We start from the raw sequence: 22,256 nt of genomic DNA on the forward strand, positions 1-22,256 counted from the left end.
GCTAACCTAAAGGATCTGTAAGCTGAACAATCTAGCTAGATTTTCAGTTACTGTGGATGTCTCTTACCAGAATTAGGGCGACTGCAGTTAATGTTATGGGCATTTATGTTGCTTAAACAATCTTAATGAGAATCATACCTAAAAACACAAATTAAATGACCTCTGTTGGCTGTTTAACATTGTAGCTAATTGGAGCTATTGAAAATATTTTAGGGCACTACAGCTGTGTTTCCAGAACTTGATTTCATTTATTTCTTATTTAAGTCATCCTATTGCCAAGTGCAAATCTGAAGGTACAACTTTAACTAGAAACAGACTGACAGAACTAAAAGAAAAATAGATGCAGTTTAAGGCTTTGGGTGGAATACTGGGTGTAACCTGGAGCAACTGTGACCAATTCGATTTTAATGTTTACCTCACCATTCCAAGATCTGAAGAAATAATGCTTGTACTAACATGAATGCCAAAAATCACACTCCAAGAATGCCATTTCAGCAACTTGAATTTTTACAAACTAAAATGATAGGTAAGGGGAAATTAGATACCAGGCTAGTAGAGAAAGATTGAGAGAGGGAATTCTAGACAGTTGGACAAAGTAAATGATTGGGTGCAGGATACTGGATACAAGGAAGATGATTTTCAATTCCAATACCAATACCGGACAATGGAGAATTAAGTGAGCCTGCAAGGACAAATGATAGGGTTTGAGCAGGATTCTGGAAGGTGAATTAATCGAACTATCAAATAAATTTGTACAGACAATCTGTAATGGATAAGCTGAGAATTCTATTCACAATTGATTAAATCTCTATGATCTAAATCATGAGGATCAAGAAGAACCTAAATAGTTAACAAACATCAGGTAAAACATCTTTTCATTTTTAAACCAGTCAAATAAAGACTCCTCTTCCTTGCAAAATGCATTCTGTTGGCTGCTAATAAAACAACGTCACTGTTTTGTCAAAGTCAATTTGACATTAAGTCAAATCATACATATTACAGAACTTGTAGCAATTGTCAGCCAAAGATGTATGTTTAACATGTGAAAGGATACTAGTGTGCTAAAATCGACTGATCTCATGTGAACATGTAAATTCTACCCAGACGAACCAGTTTGTTACATTTGGTGCTCCTAACATCTAACCCATTTGTTAAAACTAAAATATCATATCTATGTGGGACAGAGTAAAATGACTGCAAGTTTGGTGAGGAAGGGAGTGTATTTTGCAGTTTTAAGGATTGTTTCTTGTTTTAAGCACTGCTTGCTTGCAACTGGCATCTTATTTAAATTTATTGCTTTTAACTTAGTGTTTTTTTCCTGAGATTAGGTAGAACTAATCAAGAACTCTGCAGGAGAGATCAGCCATTAAGTACCTGCTCTAAATTGGGTCTGTAACTGCCAGATGCTTGACTCATCTGAAGCTCAACAGAATAAAGTGGTTTAGTGCAATGCAAGGATTACAGTGGACAGAATGGAATCAGTGCGAGTTTGGTGAGGTTCTATCTGTAGCCACTTCAAAGACTTGAAAAGCTGAAGAAGAAAGTGGAGTTTAGAAAAAAAAATCAAGGTACCATCACAGGAGAACACAAGTACAAAAATAAGGTCAAGTTACGGCAGTATGTAGAGGCATGGGGATGTTTCACATGACTTGGATGGACACATGCAGCAAGTGTTATGAGCCACACAAACTAAAGCCTTAAGTTATAGAACTAAACTTTGTGATTTCAGTTACTGCTGATGTGGCTAGTACATTCAGAAAAGTAGTCACACAACAGTTTAGAGGCATGCAGGCATATAGGGAACATGTATGAACTAGGCAGCTAATGAGGAAGAGGTGGTGCAGTAGCATTATATGCTGGACCAGCTAATGTTCTGGGAAAATTCGATGTTGCGGTCATTTCAGAGACATAGATAGAGCAGGGTCAGGAATAGATGTTACAGGTTCCAGGGTTTAGGTCTTTCATTAAGGTCAGGGAAAGTGATAAAAAAAAGAGGGGGAGGTGTGGCTTTGTTAGTCAAGGACGGTATAATGGCTGAAAGAACTTCTGACGAGGACTCATCTACTGAGGTGGTACGGGCTGAGGTCAGAAACAGGAGAGGTGAGGTCACACTGTTGGGAGTTTTTTTTTAAAATATAGGCCTCTGCAAAGTTCCAGGGATGTGGAGAGGATTGGCAAAATGATTCTGGGCAGGAGTGAAATGAACAGGGTGGTCATTATGGGAGACTTTAACTTCCCCAACATTGACTGGAAATGCTATAACTCTCGTACGTTGGATGGATCAGTTTTTGTCCCATGTGTGCAGGATGGTTTCCTGACTCAGTATGTCGAAGGGCCGACAAGAGGGGAGGCCACACTGGATCTGGTACTTGGTAGTGAACCAGGCCAGGTGTTTGATTTAGTGGTAGGTGAGCACTTTGGACAGAGTGACCATAATTCGATTATTTTACTTTAGCGATGGAAAGGGATAGGAACATGCCACAGGGCGAAAGTTATAGATGGGGCAAGGGCAATTATAATGCAATTAGGCAAGGCCTAGGAGGCATAGAATGGGTTAGCAAAATGCAGGGGATGGGGGACAATCGAAATGTGGAGCTGGTTTAAGGAACAGATATTGCGTGTCCTTGATAGGTATGTCCCTGTCAGGCAGGGAGGAAATGACAAGGTAAGGGAACTGTGGTTTACTAAAGAAATTGTATCTCTTGTTAAGTGGAAGAGGGAGGTTTATGTGACGATGAGACGAGATGGTTCAGATGAGGTGATGGAGAGTTACAGATCAGCTAGGAAGGATTAAAAAGAGTGAGTTAAGAAGAATAAGGAGGGGACATGAGCAGACATTAGCAGGTAGAGTAAAGGAGAACCCTAAAGCTTTCGACAGGTATGTGAGGAATAAAAGGATGACTAGGGTAGGAATAGGGTCAGTCAAAGACAGAAGTGGGAAGTTGTGTGTAGACCCTGTGGAGATCGGAGAGGTGCTAAACGAATATTTCTCATCTGTTTTCACTCAGGAAAAGGAGAATATTGTAGAGGAGAAGACTGAGTTACGGGCTACTAGAATTGAAAGGGTTGAGGTTAGTAAGGAGGAGGTGTTATCAATTCTAGAAGGTGCGAAGGTAGATAAATCCCCTGGGCTGGATGGGATTTTTCTGAGGATTCTCTGGGAAGCTAGGGAGAAGGTGGCGGAGCCTTTGGCCTTGATCCTCATTGTCTACAGGTTTAGTACCAGAGGACTGGAGGATAACAAATGTTGTGCCCTTGTTCAAGGAGGGCAGTAGAGATGACCCAGGTAATTATAGACCTGTGAGCCTTACATCTGTTGTAGGAAGAGATTTGGAAAGGATTATAAGAGATAGGATTTATAATCATCTAGCAAGCAACAATTTGATTGGAGATAGTCAACATGGACTCATCAAGGGCAGTTCATGTCTCTCAAACCTCAGTTTTTTGAGAAGGTGACCAAGCATGTGAGTGAGGGTAGGGCAGCTGATGTGGTGTACATTGACTTCAGGAAAGCTTTTGATAAGGTTCCACATGGTAGGCTATTGGAGAAAATACAGAGGCATGGGATTGAGGGAGATTTAGCAGTTTGGATTAGAACCTGGCTTTCTGTAAGAAGGCAACGCGTGGTGGTTGATGGAAAATATTCAGCCTGGAGTCCGGTTACTGGTGGTGTGTCTCAAGGAGCTGTTTTGGGACCACTGCTGTTTGTCATTTTTATAAATGACTTGGACGCAGGCATAGGTGGATAGGTTAGTAAGTTTGCAGATGACACTAAAGTCGGTGGAGTGGTGGACGGTGTGGAAGAATGTTGCAGGGAGACTTGGATAAACTACAGAATTGGGCTGAAAGGTGGCAAATTGAGTTCAATGCGGATAAATGTAAGGTGATTCACCTTGGGAAGAATACTAGGAAGGCAGACTGGGTCAATGGAAAGATTCTTGGTAGTGTGGATGTGCAGAGGGATCTTGGTGTCCATGTACACAGATCCCCGAAAGTTGCCACCCAGGTTGATAGTGCTGTTAAGGTGGCTTACGGTGTTAGGTTTTATTGGCAGAGGGATTGAGTTCCGGAGCCGTGATGTCATGTTGCAACCTTACAAAACGCTAGTGCGGCCTCATTTGGAATATTGCGTGCAGTTCTGGTCACCCCCTTACAGGAAGGATGTGGAAGCATTGGAAAATGGGCAGAGGAGATTTACCAGGATGTTGCCTGGTCTGGAGCACAGGCCCTATGAAGAAAGGCTGAGGGACTTGGGTCTGTTCTCATTGGAGAGAAGGAGGCTAAGAGGGGATTTAATAGAGACATACAAGATGATCAGAGGATTAGATAGGGTGGACAGTGAGAGTCTTTTTCCAAGGATGATGACGTCAGCTTGTACAAGGGGGCATAGCTACAAATTGAGGGATGATAGATTTAAGACAGATGTCAGAGGTAGGTTCTTTAGTCAGAGTGGTAAGGGCATGGAACACCCTGCCTTCCAATGTCGTTAACTCAGCCACATTAGGGGCATTTAAATAGTCCTTGGATAAGCACATGGATGATGATGGGATAGTGTAGGGGGAGGGTCTTAGATTAGTTAACAGGTCAGCAGAACATCGAGGGCCGAAGGGCCTGTTCTGCACTGTATTGTTCTATGTTCTATGAATCTGGGTTTGAATCCCACCACAACAGATGGTGGGAAATTTAATTCAACTTTAAAAGGAATTAAAAGTCTAATGATGACACTGAAAACATTGTTAATTGGTGGAAAAAAAAGTACCTGCTTTGTCAATATCTTTTAGGGAAGGAAACTGTCATCTTTATCTGGACTGACCTACATGTGACTCCAGGCCTACAGCAATGTGGTTAGCTCTTAACTGCCCTCTGAAATGGTCTGACTAGCAATCGCTTTCTAGTTGAAATGTTAAACTCTATTTCATTTTCCACAGATGCTGCTAGATCTGAGTTTTTCCAGCATTTCTGTTTGCTTACGTGTGACGGAATACTCCCCACTCGTCTTGAGTGCAGCTGCAACGCTACTGCACCATCCAGGACAAAGCAGCCCACTTGACTGGCACCTCATCCACAAACATTCACTCCCTTTGCTACTACTGGATGTCTGTGGTAATGTGTACCATCCACAAGATGCATTAATTATCAAAACCTCTTAGCACCTTCCAAAACCATGACCACTACCATATGGCAGGACAAGAACAGCAATTATACAGGAACACCACCACCTACAAGCTCCTTTCTAAGCCAACAACTCATGATTAATATTTGCACTACAAGAATGCTAGGCAATGACCACTGTCAATAAGAGACAATCTAACCACCACCCCTTGATCTCCCATCACTGACTCCTCTCCACTATCCTTCAGCAAGTAACTCATCTCCTGACTCCCCAAAGCTGACCGAAACTGTGCACAATACTCCAGGTGTGGTCTCGCTCAGACTTTGTACAATTGTAGCAACACATCCCTACTTTCATACTCTATTCCTTTCACAATAAATAACAAAATTCCATTTACCTTCCTTATTACCTGTTGTACCTGCATACTAGATTTCATGATTCTGCCTCTTTTCTAGATCACTTTAAATCCATGCCTTTTTCTTTTCATTTAACTCATGGGACGTGGGTGTCACTGGCTGGACCAACATTTATTGCTCATCCCAAGCTACCCTTGAGGTGGTGGTGGTGAGCTGCCTTCTTGAACCTCTGTAGTCCACATGCTGTAGGTAGACACATGATGCCTTTAGGGAGGAAATTCAAGTATTTTGACTCAACAGTGACAGAATGGCAATATCTCCAAGTCTGGATGGTGTGTGGTTTGGAGGGGAACTTGAGATGCTGGTGCTCCCATGAATCTGCTGTTCTTGTCCTTCTAGATGGAAATGGATGAGGGTTTGGAAGGTGCGATCTAAAGAACTTTGTAGATAGTACATGCTGCGGCTACTGAATGCTGGTGAAGAGAGTGATGTTTATGGACGTGTTGGCAATCAGGCAGGCTGCTTTGTCCTGGACAGCGTCAAGCTTCAAGTTTTGTTGGAGCCACACCCTTACAGGCAAGTTAAGAGTATTTGATCACACTCCCAACTTTTTGACTTGTGGATAATGGACAGACTTTGGGAAGTCAGGTGGTGAGTTACCCACTGCAGTATTCCTAGCCTCTGACCTGCTCTTGTAAGCAAGTGTTTACATGGCAGGTCCAGCGAGTTTCTCCGTGCAATCCTGGGTGTTAATTCTGGGTGTTGACACTGGGGGAAATCAGTGATGGTAACACCATTGAATGTCAAGGGGCAGTAACTGGACTGTCTGTTATTGGTGATGGTCATTGCCTGGCATTTGTGTGGTGCGAATGTTACTTGCAACTTGTCAGCCCAAGCCTGGGTATTGTTCCTTTTATGGGCGGGAACAATTTCTCCCCAGCCCACTCAATTTTGAAAATCTCTGTCAGATCACCTCTTAAGCTTCTTCTCTCCATGGAGAATAGCCCAACCTCTTCAACCTATCCTCATAACTTAAGTTCTTCATTCCTGGAACCAATCTTATAAACTGTTTATGCATTTTCTCCAATGTGATCACATTCTTTCTGTAATGTGGCACCTGAACTGTACACAGTATTACAGCTAATGTCGAACAGGTGTTTTATACAAGTTCACCTCCTTACTCTTGTACTTGATCCTCAGCATTATTAATAGTGGCGTAGTCCCTGCTTTATTTACTGCAATTCTTAGCAATCTATGCAGACATACATTCAAGTCTTTCTGTTCCTATGCTCCTCTTAGAATTGTACCCCCTATTTTACATTGGTGGGAAGAACATTGAAAGACAATGTGCTTCCGCTCAAAATTAATGCTGCTATATGTCCATAGAAACCTTCACCTCTCTTCTGTTACAATTTACATGAGGTTTTGTGTTTACCTGGCAGGCAGATAAATTATGGGAGCATCTTGAGTATTTTTGGGACTAACTAACGAAAAGCTTCAGGAAATTACTACATAGAGTACCACTAGCAGAGAAGCGTTAACTATTTGTGGCTTTTGTCAGCCACCTTTACAAGGGAGCCAAAAGCTCACTAACTGTTGCAACTAAGATATACTCCTGGACAGTATAGGGAAATTTGGGCTAATTCATGGCCTACAGATTAAAAAAAACTGCAACCTGTAGTCAGAAAAAATTGAAAGGGAAGATAGGTCCTACATGCAAAGGCACTATATAAACTTGTTACAACAAGGTGTACAGCTGGATGAACACAGCAGGCCAAGCAGCAGAGGAGCAGGAAAGCTGACGTTTCCTGTGTCTAGACCCTTCTTCAGAAAAGGGGGAGGGGAAGGGAATTCTGAAATAAATAGGGAGAAAGGGGGAGGCGGAAAGAAAATGGATAAAGGAAAAGATAGGTGGAGAGGAGACAGACAGGTCAAGGAGGCGAGGTTGGAGCTCCAACCTCTAGCCATGAACCCTGTCACTCAGGTTGGGAACTCCACATCTGACAAATTACTGGTCTTGTGCATGCACCTGTATAGACAACAGGACCCAGAAGAATTTGCCAATCAATATACTGGAAAATCCACTCCCAAAGCATATATCAAAATAACTCCTTAAGACTATTGTCAGCTCCTTCATCATTTTATTGCTATAAACACAGCCCTGGGGCCAGACCAATCACAGATCAAACGTTATAGTAGCCTTTTACCTGCCAGGAAATTCTTCTCCTGGCTACAAAGAACAAACGTGAAATATTACAGGCCCCGTCAATTCAATTTCTAAGTGTCTGGATTTATAAGACAAAACAGGCACTAATTTTCAACCACATTTTGATGACTGGTTTAAGGAAACTTTACAAACCTCTTGTTAAGAGAATGTGTTTTTCCTAGAAATAAAAAATCTTTTCATGATCATGTCCATGCCAAGGTTAACTTTCAAAATTGTTTCTATGATTTACCAATTGTAAAAATTCTCCAACTTTCATTTCACAGTCACTTGCATTCAATTTTATTGGACTGATTGAAATCCAAATAATAGGCAGACAGAGATAACTGTTTATTTGTGATCTATGACGAATCAAAATTTATTTTCAAAGCCATCTTTGACCACAATGAATTCATTAGTTCAAAAGTGCCATTCTGTAAATAGATTGTATATATAAATAAAATATAACTCAAAATATGTATGTTAAAAAATATATATATTTTTGAGTTATAGGCTTATTCCAACCAATACATACTGTGATTTTTGACCTAGGGCTGCAGTCGCCTGCTGGAGAATCCTCTGGGACATTGACCTTCATATATGTGTTTGGAGTGTTCAGCCATCTTGTCTTTTCACGCTGCTGTTTCTGTGCCAGAAATTTAAGGGGAGAGCATGGAACAGCATCATCTTCAAAGGAAAATGCTGTGACAGTTGCGGGAATTTCGACCTCACTCTTGTGTCTTAGCTTTTCTCTCAGAATAGGGTGCCTGTAAGTGTAGCCAGTTCTGTAGCCCTGTGGGGAGAAATAATAAGTGCAACAATGTCATTGAAAGCTTAAGTTAATTTGAATGAAAACAGGCCTGACTGCTACATCAGTTAGTTGGGCTGGTATTGTCAGCAGTTGGTCTACTCCTAATTTACAGAAAAATACAAGAGAATTTTTTATACAATGAGAATGATTCTGATTTATCTAATTCATTGAATGGAAACAAAGATCAAAAATGAAAGTGCAAACATATGGAGTAGGTAATCATGTTGGTATATTTTGAATTTGCTCATGGAACGTAAATAAGTTGTATTTATAGTTAGGTCAACCTAGGTTACTCATATTTCTCTTAAAATGTGTAGACTCATTACAAGTTCAAAGATATGGTGCATTTGTTAAATAACTGATGTATATTTATGAAAATAAATAATGCCAAGGTATCAATGTGGACTTCACAAGCTTAAAAATTTCCCCTCCCCTAAATGCATCCCAAAACCAGCCCAGCTTGTCCCCGCCTCCCTGTCCTTCCTCCCACCTATCCCCTCCTTCCATCTCAAGCCCCACTCCCATCCTCTACCTACTAACCTCATACCGCCCCCCCCCCCCCCTCCTCGACCTGTCCGTCCTCCCTAACTCCCCACCTACACTCAACTTTACTGGCTCCATCCCTGCCTCTTTTGACCTGTCTGTCTCTTCTCCACTACCCATCTTCTATCCGCCTCCCCCTCCCTATTTATTTCAGAAATGGGGGAGGGGGTTCTGAAGAAGGGTCTTGGCCCGAAACGTCAGCCTTCCTGCTCCTCTGATGCTGCTTGGCCTGCTGTGTTCATCCAGCTCGACACCTTGTTATCTAAGAGTTAATGCCAACATGCTTTTAGGTTCGTCCTAAAATACATTGCAGAATTGCATTTCTTTTTGCAGTTTAGACTAATGCTTCTCAATCTAGGATGCATACAGACTTTCTGGGCTCCTGGGAGTGCTTTAGTGATACCTGGAAAAAGGCTTAGTTTAAGCCAAGAGTAGTGTGCTGGCTGACTCAGGTTAGAGGGGAATATGTGTTGAAGTCTGCTGAGTGACAGGAAGATTGACAGTTAAAACGGTAGTTATCAAAGCTTGCAGTGGCCACCAGGTAACTTTAGTCTTGTTTGAGTGATGCTGTTTTTAAAACATTCAACTACTACATATTAAGTACCCAAGTATTAAGTGTATCATAGACTATTAAAATGTCACTGGATTAGGTGTGATGTTTATGAACCCTAATACATTCAAAAACATACCAATGAAATTTTTTTGTAATTAAATATAGCAAACAATGTGCACACAAGAAGTTCCTTAAGTCAATGACAATAATATGCAATTTGTCTATCGAGAAATGGTTTTGTTTAGTCATTATTAAAGATCTGTCAAACTCTGTTCTGCGTTAGTGGACTAATTAGATACCATAAAACATTACTGCAGTCTTCAAGGAGTACTGTACAACAATTTTTGTTCCACCTGATACAAGTGACCTGGAGTAGGGTCCTTAAATGTGACCCTCCCAATCTTTGCCATGAAAATAAGTTATGTTTTGTTTTTATTCACTGGATAAAGGGGATCGTTGGTCAGGACTGCATTTATTGCCTAGAGGGCTGTTAAGAGTCAGCCATATTACTGTGGGTCTGGAGGCACATGGAGGCCAAACCAGGTAAGGATGGCTGTTTGCTTCCCTCAAGAGCATTAAATGAACCAGGTGGGTTTTTCCAACAATTGACAGTGGTTTCACGGTCATTAGACTCTACACTCCAGGTTTTTATTTAATTCCAAATCCCACCAATGCCATGGCAGGATTTGAACCCGGATCCCTGGAACATTACCTGTCCCTCTAGATTAACAGGACAGCGATAACACCACTAGGCCATTGCCTCCCTCTTGCTAGGCAAGTAGGTCCCTACCCAGAAATCACCCAGCAAAATTCACTCTTGGGTGAGCCGAGAAAAGTCAGCCCATGAATAAAATGGTAGGAAAAGGTGAGAAGCTACTCTTCCTATCACAGGCTGGTTTTTGCCTGTATGACCTGCTGATAGGTTAACTGGGGCAGGATAAGAGCTCAAGGGGTTTGGGTGGTGATGGCAACCTATGGGAGAGGAGGCTGCAAAGAAGCTGGAGAGAGAGAAAGAGGCTTCAAAGAAGAGCAGATTCAAAACCATCCAGACAGAATCCTTACCTAATTAGGAGCTAGGAAAACCTGACATTACAGAGTTACCAAATCACTTGTAACTGAATGCAGTTTCTCAAATTTAAGCCTGCATAAGTTCAGAAAATTGTAGGAGATGCTATTGTAATAAATATTGTCATTTGTTAAATAAAATTATGGGATCAAGACCTGAGATTAAGTGGTGTGTAGGAATGGCCTAGTTAAAATATTCCAGTTTTGTGAATATGTAAGAGTAATGCACTAACTGATGTCACCATTTTGCAGAAAGTGAACCTATGATAATGGCTGTATTCAAACCACATGTCAATTGCTTTGAAAAAAAAGCTTTGAAATTAACCTGTTGTTTTGAGCCAGCTAAAATACTGTGATATTTAGAAAATTAATGTCTTCCTTTGTGTTGTGACAAAATTTAATGGGGTTGATAATTCAAGATGGTGCATCTGTTTCTATACAAATTGAAATTCTATGTGTCAACACAGATACAGAAAGCAATGTTTTACTACAATGACTACATCAACTAATAAAAACGAGAATGAGAAAAACTCTCTGAAAATCAAACTTTAATCCTCAAGTGAAACCAATGAAACTCATAACTGCCCTCCAGGAGATAGAGTACAAAGGATATAATGGCTTCTGCTGGGGATTGGCTTGCAGATGTCATAAAGATAGAAGACAACTGATAGGAACAGCACAGAGAAGATGGATATGATAGCACCCAATTACTGCTGATGCTGGAATCTGTACTGAAACAATGAATGCTGGAAATCAGAGAGCAAGCTACTGCTTTGAGTCTAGATGACTCTGATGAGGAGTCACTTAGGCTCAAAACATTAGCTTGTTATCTCTCAAAAGATGGAATGTGTAGGTGGGATGGGGAAGGGAGAATGTTTGATGAAAAGAGAAGGAAGACCAGGAAAGAGGACTTGAATGAGATGATGACATTTTTAATGACTACTATGATCACAAATGTTTGCACCTCTTTCCTGGTAATGGGACAATTAACTAGTTAATGTCTTTGCAGCATTGGTTAACGTATAAATGTTGGCCAATTTTGAACTCCAGAAAAAATGGTAGGTGTATTGGAGAAGTATCACTTAAAATCTCCACAAAGTTCTCCAAACATGGTGACAAGAAAGGCAGTTTAATAGTAATATCCTCTCCCAAATTAACATGACTCAAATTATTCAAAAAACAGCTCTCGTAGGCAGCAGCTGTTGTTGACACCAGACTCTCAAGGCAATTGCTCTGTCTAGAGCTCGGTTAGGGATGTCCACACAGCATCCCTGAAGAGGACAAACACACTTGCCAATTTACGGGATGCTGTGGTTTGTGACTGATCGATTTTGAGAATGCTCATTTAGGAGGGCATCAAGTACATCAAAAGTCATTGGATGGTGTAAACAAACCAAACAACTTACATATCTAACATTTTAAGGATTACCTTCCCAAAATGTGCCAGAGTCGGCACCACACATTGAAATAGCTGCTTAAGTTCAAAGCCCATCAAACCAGAGTGGCAGCAAGTCATCCTTAGTCTCAAAGAGTTGCCTAATCAGAAGGTGACATAGTGTTCATTCCTTCAGGGTCAGTGTTGTACCGGTCAGCATTACTGACCAATCTTCTTCATATGGGCTGCAGTGATTCAAGAGAGCAGGTCACCATCACCTTCAAGAGCAACTAGGGGCGGGCAATAAATGATGCTATCCGTGAATAACTCAAGGTTAAGAGTGGTATCAAATTGAAACAAAAAGCATACAAAATCTTTAGTAAATTAGTGGCAGGCCAGAGGTTGGCTAGTTTTTAAATTTTCCCTAAAACTGTAAGACATGGGTGCAGAAGTAGGCCATTCAGCCCAACGAGTCTGCGCTGCCATTCAATGAGATCATGTGAATGAGTAAGAAAGTTAAAAGAAAGAACCTGGAACATGAAAAAAAAACAAATATAAAACTAGAGCAAAATTTTCTAAAAGTATATAAAAAGCTAAAATAAAACACTGGTCCCTTAGAGAATGAGATTACGGAATTAGCTTTTACCAGGGGACATAATTTTAAAGTGAAAGGAGGTAGATGTTGGGGAGACGTCAGAGGTAGGTTCTTTACTCGGAGTGGTAGGGGTGTGGAATGCATTCCCTGAGAGGGTAGTGGAGTCGGCCTCATTAGGGGCATTTAAGCAGCTATTAGATAGGCATATGGATGACAGTATAAGGTAGGGGTGGAGGGTAGATAGACTTTAGGTTGAAGGTAAAAGTTTGGCACAACATCGTGGGCCGAAGGGCCTATACTGTGCTGTACTGTTCTATGTTCTAATTAGCAACGGGAAACCAGGAAACAGCTGAAGCTTTAAACAATTATTTTGTAACCACCTTCACAATGGCCAATACAAAAATAAAACTCTCAGGAACAGTGCAAAATGGAGACACAACAATGAACACTAACAAAAAGGAATGGGAATACTAACAAATTTAAAGGTTGACAAATCCCCTAAACTTTTTGCTTGTACATTAGGGCAGTGCTTCCTAAACCTTCTCCTACTATGAACCCATTTTGAGGCTTCAAAATTGTTAGGACCCTTTGTTTAGCATTGGTTGTGGTGGAGGGATGGATATAATGGTGGGAAAGAGAAGAGATCAGCCACTGGCGTTGAAGTGTTCACAAACCAAAAATTTTAGCTCACAATTGCATTTTGGCTAACTCCATACTCGGCTTGTAAATAAATGAATGGCCGCTGAAATAGCAAATGTATTTACTTGTAATCGTCCAAATTTTACCAGGCTCCAGAAAGACCCCACTGGTTTGGAAAACCACAAAGGTAACACCACTTCAACAAAGGACAAAGAAAGACAGCAGGAAACTTTAGGCCAGTTAGGCTAACTCTTCCATGGGGAAAAATGCTACAATTATCAAAGAAGTTGTATCACAACATTTACGACATTAAAATCTTGTGCTTAGTTCTACTGGTTAATTGCAACTTGTTTGGATTTTTAAAAAAAAAATTAATGGTTCCTAACAGTACTGTAACACAGGAGATTAAGTTGACATAAATTAATAATTTTCAGGATGACAAACTGTAACTGGGGAAATGCAACAAACATCAAAATGCTGGATCTTCAAAAATCCCAATTAATGACCTAGAAGAAAGGGCTAACCACATTATGGCCAAATTTGATGATGCAGGTGAGAATAATGCAGGAAAATGTGACTTCGTCCATTTGGCAGGAAGACAGAGAGGCATAAGTGTTGTGGTAATGATCGGAGACACTGGTTCAAATCTCAGCATGACAGCCAGTGAATTGTGCATTTAAGAAAAAAATATTTAAAGCTAGTCTACATTTGACACTAGGTCCACAGCAATGTGGTTTTCTCTTAACTGCCCTCTACAATGTCTTAGTAATTGTTCTTTGAACTCAGTGGCTTAAGGGGTGTTCCATCCCATGAATTAACTGAACAAAAGGATGAATACAGAACCATAATGTTCAAATAAAAGAGACACTTTATTGATGATACACCTGGGGTATAAATCATAACAATCACCATGCAGGTACTTCAAGTAGTTAGAAAAGGGAAGCAAAATGTTGGCCTTTATTGCCAGGACAACATAGGTTAAGTTTCACCACAACTATTGAAGGATATTGGTGAAACCATATCTGGACTACTGTGATTAAGTGCAAAGTACTGAAGATGTTGGAGATCTGATAAAAAATGGCAAGTATTGGAGAAACTCAGGAGATTTGGCAGCATCTATGGAGAGAGAAACTAGAGTTAATGTTTTAAGTCCATTATGACTCCTCTTTGAAGCTCTGAGCTCCAAAGAATTGTCATATTAGACTTGAAACATCAACTCAGGTTCTTCAGCACTTGTTTATAATTCCAGGAATACCGTATGTCGTTTTGGTCTTCGGAGGCATTTGCCTTACAAAGAAGGTTTGAGCAGGTTGCATTGATACTCATTCAGTTTAGAGAAATGAGATGATGTTTTTGAAAGATGTAAAATTCTGAAGGGGCTTTGTACGGTAGACACTACGATGATTTTTTTTGGGGGAGAATCTAGAACCAAATCAGTACTATTTAAAAATAAGGGGCTTCCCATTCAAGTTGGAGATGCAGAATTTCTTGTGTGTCCATCGTGTTTGGGTATTTTCCTCATCAACCTGTTCATTGATGTTTTCTTTAGAGCAGGTGGGATCTGAACCCAGATCTCCTGGATCAAAGGTAGGGACACCACCACTGTGCCATGAGAAGCCCCATTAGTGTTTGGGACACTATTCCATAATGGGCTGCAGAGGTCGGGCATTGAATATATTCAAGGCTGACTGAGAGGAGTTTTTGATCAACAGGGATGTCAAGGGGTGTAGATCAGAAAATAGCTGAACTAATCATGGCCTAAAATCTATGGTCTCATGGAACGGTCAAGCAGGCTCATGGGCTGGTCTACACTTGGCCCCTACTTCTTGTGTGCTTTACCACAATTTTTATTACTTTTAATCAACCTGTTCAGACACACCTCTTTAGCGAGTGGTACTTGAACCCAGAGCCTTTTGGCTCAGAGCCTGGATGACTACCACTTCACCACAACAGCCCTTTTTAACCATAGTTTTTGTCTGTATCTATCTGTATATTGTGAGCTGAAGTAAATGCTCACCACCTGATTACAATCAAATAAAAATCATAAAAATTAACAGCCAATATCCCGGGAAAACATGCCTACTCTTCAGAGTATGTCATTGGTTCTCTTATGGCCACTTGAACTTGTATGTGAGGAATGTCAGTTCAGCCATGATCCTATTGGGCAGGGTCAAGGGGCCAACTTTTGTTCCTATTTCCTTTGGTCTAATATCTAATCCAGATGATGATACCTCAAGACTGCAGAACTCCTTCACTGCTGCACTCAAGTGTTTGACTAGATAATGTGGTCAAGTCCTGGACTGGGGACGAAATTCAAAATCTCCTCATGATATCAAGGCTGACACTTTTTCTTATAAAATAACCAGTTTTAATCCTGCAAGAAGTAAATGGTATGAAGTCTCGACTCAAAATTAAGCTTTTATTCATTAGTACTCAATAGTTTGTAGTAGAGTTTTCTTAAGCGAGGCTTGCAAAGACTCTAAAGCAAAGATCAGAATTCTGAAAATATACAAACCAAATTGTCCAACATTCTCATCATAGATTCAAATTCCTGTTCTCCAACTCTCCACTTCTGTGCGACTCCCATATTAACTCCCTCAATGGCTACTTTCTTTGTGTAAGGCTTGAACTTTTCCAAATCCAGTAGAAGCAAGTTATCCACACTACCTGCACTTGCCAGGGCTCTCACCTACAAATAAATCACTTGGTTAAAAGTACATAGATCACATCCAAGTTTTAAAGCATTAATGTGGATCGTCTCAACAGAAGCAATGCTCTGAAAATCAATCCTAAAAATATTTGCGCTGTACAGGTAACATGTTGAAATTAGTCATTTTGTTTTATTTGTAAATAATAATTCAGAGAATGAAACTGCAAAAATAGTTAATTATTCTAATAAGCTCCCTAATAATTATTTAATTAATTTCATACAATTGAACTTCATGTTCTGAAAATTTCTAAACAGATTTTACTGAAAAAGCACTTCAATGGATTGTATCAAGTCAAGGCCAGTTATGACGAAATACTATGAATGGGTTGAATCTGGAGGAAATGTTCTTCTGACAGGGATTCAGAAGTGATATAAACTTTGACATTCATACATTATCCCCTGTCATTTATGTGGATTATGCAAATGCATGTTCCACCTTTACAAATATATCCAATTGTTTCATGCTTAGGTACATTGGTTTCATAGGTTTCAGTACGGTGCAGCAATGATAATTCCTTGTATTGCAAAATCCGTCCCTCTGACCATGGCTAGGAGAGGAGATCATAACTGTAACAGATGCATGCTTTCTTGCAACAGTGTCTACTTTACAATGTGACAAAACACATGTTTTATGTTAACAATTTGACCAGCATGGTTATCAAAGACACTGTTTAAAACATTCGTTTTACCTTGCTTTCAAAAATGTAAAAATTTGGGTAAAGAATTTTGGAGATTAGACATGTAATCACTAAATGTGCTACAATTGACAGTGTCAAAAATCACAACACACCAAGTTATAGTCCAACAGGTTTATTTGAAAACACAAGCTTTCAGAGTCTCACTCCTCTTTCAGCTGTCAGAGAAGTGGCATGGGACACAGACACCTAAAGGAGTGAGACTCTGAAAGCTTGGGTTTTCAAATAAACCTGTTGGAAGCGAGTTTTGAGAAGATTTGTAGCTCAGGTTGAGTTTCTGGATGCGAGTTTGCTCGCTGAGCTGGAAGGTTAGTTTTCAGACATTTCGTCACCATTCTAGGGAACATCATCAATGAGCCTCCGGTGAAGCGCTGGTGTTATGTCCTGCTTTTTATTTATCTGTTTAGGTTTCCTTGGGTTGGTGATGTCATTTCCTGCATTGGTGAACACACTTCACCGGAGGCTCACTGATGATGTTCCCTAGAATGGTGACGAAACATCTGTAAACTAACCTTCCAGCTCAGCGAGCAAACTCACATCTAGAAACCTGTTGGACTATAACCTGGTTTCATGTGATTTTTGACCTTGTCCACCCCAGTCCAGCACCAGCACCTCCACAGCATGACTGACAGTGGAAAATGCTGACTGAATATAGGGCTACATTAAGTTTTAGAAGCGAGACAAAACTGTAAAAGATATCTGTAAACAAAAGACAGTTTGGAAAGGAGTGTAACAGTGACAGAAGGGTGGGTGCAACTTACAATGATAAATATCTGTGCTAGGTGGCTGAAAAGGGATGCACTTCACCCGCACTTCCCACAATCTCGTTTGCTGCATTCGCTACTCACAATGTGGTCTCCTCTACATTGGGGAAATGAAGCATAGACTGGGTGACTGCTTCTATGTTCTGCTCGCAAAAAAGACTGAACTACTATTGCCTGCCATTTTAACGCACCACCCTGTTCCCTGGCCAACATCTGCCTCTGGCTTGCTGCAGTGTTCCAGTGAACCTCAACGCAAGCTGGAAGAACAACACCTCATCTTCTGCATGGAGACACTGCAGTCCTGCAGGCTCAATATTGAGTTCAATAATTTTAGAGCTTAAATTCTCCCATATCCCAGCCACCTGCCCCACACACCAGGCCTTGTTATCACATAGCTTGCCATTACACACTACCCCTGTTGTTGGTCATAGTAGTCCCCATTAACTATTCACCCTCCCAATCTGATTGCCATCAACTCCTTTGTCTGTCCAACTGTTCTTCTCGCTCTTCAGGCTCTATCCTATCGTTTCCTCCATACCCCACCCATCTCTCTTCCTTCTGCACAAACTGACATTTCCTGGCCACTAGACCTGAAACATTAACTCTATTTCCCCCCCACCCCATCACAGTTGCTGCCAGACTAAGTTGCTAAGCTTTCTCAGCAACTGTGTTTGTGTACATTAAATAGGTTGAACTTTGAGGTCAGAGTCATATAGATATATAGCACTGAAGTAGATGCCACAGTCCAACTCATCCAAGCTGATCAGATGTCCTATAAAAAAATCTAGTCCCATTTGCCAGCATTTGGTTCAGATCCCTCTAAACTATTCCTATTCGTATACCCATCCAGATGCCTTTTAAACGTAATCATACCAGCCTCTATCACTACTTCTGGCAGCTCATTTCATATATGCACCACCCTCTGCATGAAAAAGCGGTCCCCTTTATATCATTTCCCTCTCACCTTAAACCTATGCCCTCTAGTTTCAGACTCACGCACTGTGGGTAAAAAACCTTGTCTAATTATATTGTCGATGTCATTCATGATTTTATAAACCTCTATAGGTCACCCCTCAGCCTCTGACACACCAAGGGAAAAAGCCCCAGCCTTTTCAGTCTCTCCCTATATTTCAAACCCTCTAACCCTGGCAGCATCTTCATAAATCTTTGAACTCTTTCTAGTTTCACAATATCCTTCCTATAGGAGGTCGACCAGAATTGCATGCAGTATTCCAAAAGTGGCCAAATCAATGTCCTGTACAGCCGCAACATGGGCTCCCAACTCCGATACTCCACACAATGACCAATAAAGGCAGGCACACCAAACACCTTCTTCCCTATCCTATCTACCTGCAATTCCACGTCCCTGAACCTACACTCCACGTCTCTTCGCTCAGCAATATTCCCCAGGATCCTGTCATGTAGTGTACAAGTCCTGCCCTGATTTGCCTTTCCAAAATGCAGCACCTCACATTTATCTAAATTAAACTCCAGCTGTCATTCCTCAGCCCACTGGCCTTTCAGATGACAATCCCATTGTACTCGAAGGTAACTTAACTATGCCTGCGTGTTCACATCCAAATCATGCATATAAATGATAAAAAGCGGTGGACCCAGCAACAATCCCTATGGCAGACACCACTGGTCACAGGCCTTCAGGCTGAAAAGCAACCCTGCACCATCACCCTCCGTCTCCTACTTTTGAGCTAGTTATGTATCCATATGGTTGGTTAACCCTGTATTCCATATGGTCTAACCTTGCTAACCAGTCTACCATGAGGAACCTTGTGGAATGCCTTACTGAAATCCATATAGCTCATATCTACCATTCTGCCCTCATCAATCCATTACTTCTTCAAAAAAAAACCTTAATCAAGTGAGCGAGACACTATTTCCCATGCATAAAGCCGTGCTGATTATCTCTAATCAGTCTTTGCCTTTCCAAATACATGCAAATCCTGTCTCTCAGGATTCCCTCCACTGATGTCAGGCTCCCTGGCAGTTCCTTACAATCTTTCCTAAATAGTGGCATCACATTAGCAAACCTTCAATGTACAGCACCTCACCTGTGCCCACCGATGATACAAATATCTCAGCAAAGGGCCCAGCATTCACTTGCCCAGCTTCCCACAGACTTCTAGGGTACACCTGATCAGATCCTTTATGCATTTTAAAAATGTTCAGTACCTCCTCCTCTGTAAGAAGATAATGCATGGCTTAGAAAGGGTGGATGCTGGGAAGTTGTTTCTGTTAGGCGGGGAGACGAGGGCCCCGTGGGCACAGCCTTAGAATTAGAGGGGGTAAACTTAAAACGGAAATGAGGAGACACTTCTTCAGCCAGAGAGTGGCGGGCCTGTGGAATTCATTGCCACGGAGCACAGTGGAGGCCAGGACATTAAATGTCTTCAAGGCAGAGATTGATAAATTCTTGATCTCACATGGAAGTGGAGTTGAAATGCCCATCAGCTATGATTAAATGGCGGAGTGGACTTGATGGGCCGAATGGCCTTACTTCCACTCCTATGTCTTATGGTCTAACATGGACATTTTAAGCTGTTGCAATTTATTTCCCCATGCTTTATATCTTCCATATCCTTCTCCACGGTTAAAACTGTCGCAAAATACTAGTTTAGTATCTTCCCCCCTCCCCTGTGGTTCCACACATAAGTGGCATGCTGATCTTTAAGGGGTCCTATTCTCTCCTCGTTATCCTTTTGTCCCTTACGTATTTGTAGAATCCCTTTGGATTCTCCTTAACCCCTTTTGCCAAAGCTGTTTCATGTCCCCTTTTTGCCCTCCTGATTTCCCTCTTTACTCCAACTGCTTTCTTAGTCTTCTAGGGATTTACTCGAGCCCTGCAACCTATATCTGACATATGCTTCCTTCTTTTTCTTGACAAAAACCTCAATTTCTCTAGTCATCTGGAATTCCCTACAACTACCTGCCCTGCCTTTAACCCCAACTGGAACACACTGTGTCAGGACTCTTGTCATCTCATTTTTGCAGGCTTCCCATTTTCCAGCTGTCCTTTTAATTGTAAGCATCCATGCCCGGTCAACTTTTGAAACTTCTTGTCTAATACTGTCAAAATTTGCCTTCCTCCAATGTAGAACTTCAACATTTTAATCCAGTCTATCCTTTTTCATCACTATTTAAAAATTAATAGAATTATAGTCACTGGCCCCAAAGTGCTCCCCCATTGACACCTCAGTCACCTACACTATCTTATTTCCCAAGGGTAGGGCAAGTTTTGCACCTGCTCTTGTAGATACATCCACATATTAAAGTCAGAAAATTTTCTTGCGCACACTTAAATTCCTCTCCATCCAAGCTCTTATCACTATGGCAGTCCCAGTCAATGTCAGGAAAAGGTTTCCACCCACAATCAAAAGGTGTGCAGGTTAGGTGGATTGGCCATGCTAAATTGTCTATAGCGTTCGGGGTGTGTGGGTTATAGGGGGGTGGGTCTGGGTGGGATGCTTCAGGGGGCGGTGTGGACTTGTGGGTCCAAAGGGCCTATTTCCATACTGTGGGGAATCCAAATCTAATCTATCATAACCATCCTATTATTCCCACAGATAACTAAGATCTTCTTATAAATTTGTTTCTCAACTTCCAACTGACTATGTGCAGGGGGTACTATATTACAATCCCAATAACGTGATCATTTCTTTCTTATTTTTCAGTTCCACCCAAACAACATCTCTGGACATATTCCCAGGAGTATCAGATAACAAAGAACAAAGAAAGTCAGACCACAGGAACAGGCCCTTCGGCCCTCCAAGCCTGCGCCAATCGAGATCCTCTGTCTAAACCTGTCATCTATTTTCTAAGGGTCTGTATCCCTTTGCTCCCTGCCCATCCATGTACCTGTTCAGAAACATCTTAGAAGACACTATCATGTCTGTATCTACCACCCCTGCTGGCAAAGCGTTCCAGGCACCCACCAACCTCTGCGTAAAGAACTTTCCACGCATATCTCCCATCAACTTTCCTCCTCTCACTTTGAACTCATGACCCCTAGTAATTGAGTCCCCCACTCTGGGGGAAAAAGCTTCTTGCTATCCACCCTGTCTATACCCCTCTCGATTTTAATCGACCTCAATCAGGTTGCCCCTCAATCTCCACCTTTCTAGTGAAAATAATCCTAATTTACTCAACCTTTCTTCATAGCTAGCACCCTCCATACCAGGCAACATCCTGGTGAACCTCCTCTGCACCATCTCCAAAGCTTCCACATCCTTTTGTTAATGTGGCAACCAGCACTGTAGCAGTATTCGAACAGTGCCTGAACCAAAGTCCTATACAACTGCAACATGACCTGCCAACTCTTGTACTCAACACCATGTGCGACGAAGGAAAACATGCCGTACGCCTTCTTGACCACTCTACTGACCAGTGTTGCCACCTTCAGGGTACAATGGACCTGAACACCCAGATCTCTTAGTACGTCAATTTTCCCCAGGACTTTTCCATATACTGTATAGTTCGCTCTTGAATTTGATCTTCCAAAATGCATCACCTCACACATGCCCGATTGAACTCCATCTGCCATTTCTCCAACCAACTCGGCAATCTATCTACCTATATTCTGCTGTAATCTCCGACAGTCCCCTTCACTATCTGCTAGTCCACCAATCTTAGTGTCATCTGCAAACTTGCTGATCAGACCACCTATACCTTCCTCCAGATCATTTACGTATATCACAAACAACAGTGGTCCCAGCACAGATCCCTGTGGAATATCACTGGCCATAGTTCTCCAATTTGAGAAACCCCCTTCCAATACTACTGTCTCCTGTTGCCTAGCCAGTTTTTTAAAAATCCATCTAGC

At 41.4% G+C, this 22,256-nt stretch overlaps 1 protein-coding gene across 8 annotated transcripts in view; it reads right to left on the bottom strand.

The window, feature by feature from the left end:
- The window catches only part of LOC125461742 (gamma-adducin), a 254,847-nt gene that overhangs the window by 21,682 nt on the left and 210,909 nt on the right, over positions 1-22,256 (bottom strand). For all 8 annotated transcript variants that reach the window (XM_048550862.2, XM_048550861.2, XM_048550863.2 and 5 more), the window contains 2 exons: positions 15,769-15,942; positions 8,208-8,465 (listed from right to left, as the gene is read on the bottom strand). In XM_048550862.2, the coding sequence (XP_048406819.1) occupies positions 8,208-8,465; positions 15,769-15,942 (432 nt within the window). The remainder of the gene's footprint in view (positions 1-8,207; positions 8,466-15,768; positions 15,943-22,256) is intronic.

The sequence above is a fragment of the Stegostoma tigrinum genome, chromosome 20, assembly GCF_030684315.1.
Source record: "Stegostoma tigrinum isolate sSteTig4 chromosome 20, sSteTig4.hap1, whole genome shotgun sequence".
NCBI classification, from domain to species: Eukaryota; Metazoa; Chordata; class Chondrichthyes; order Orectolobiformes; family Stegostomatidae; genus Stegostoma; species Stegostoma tigrinum.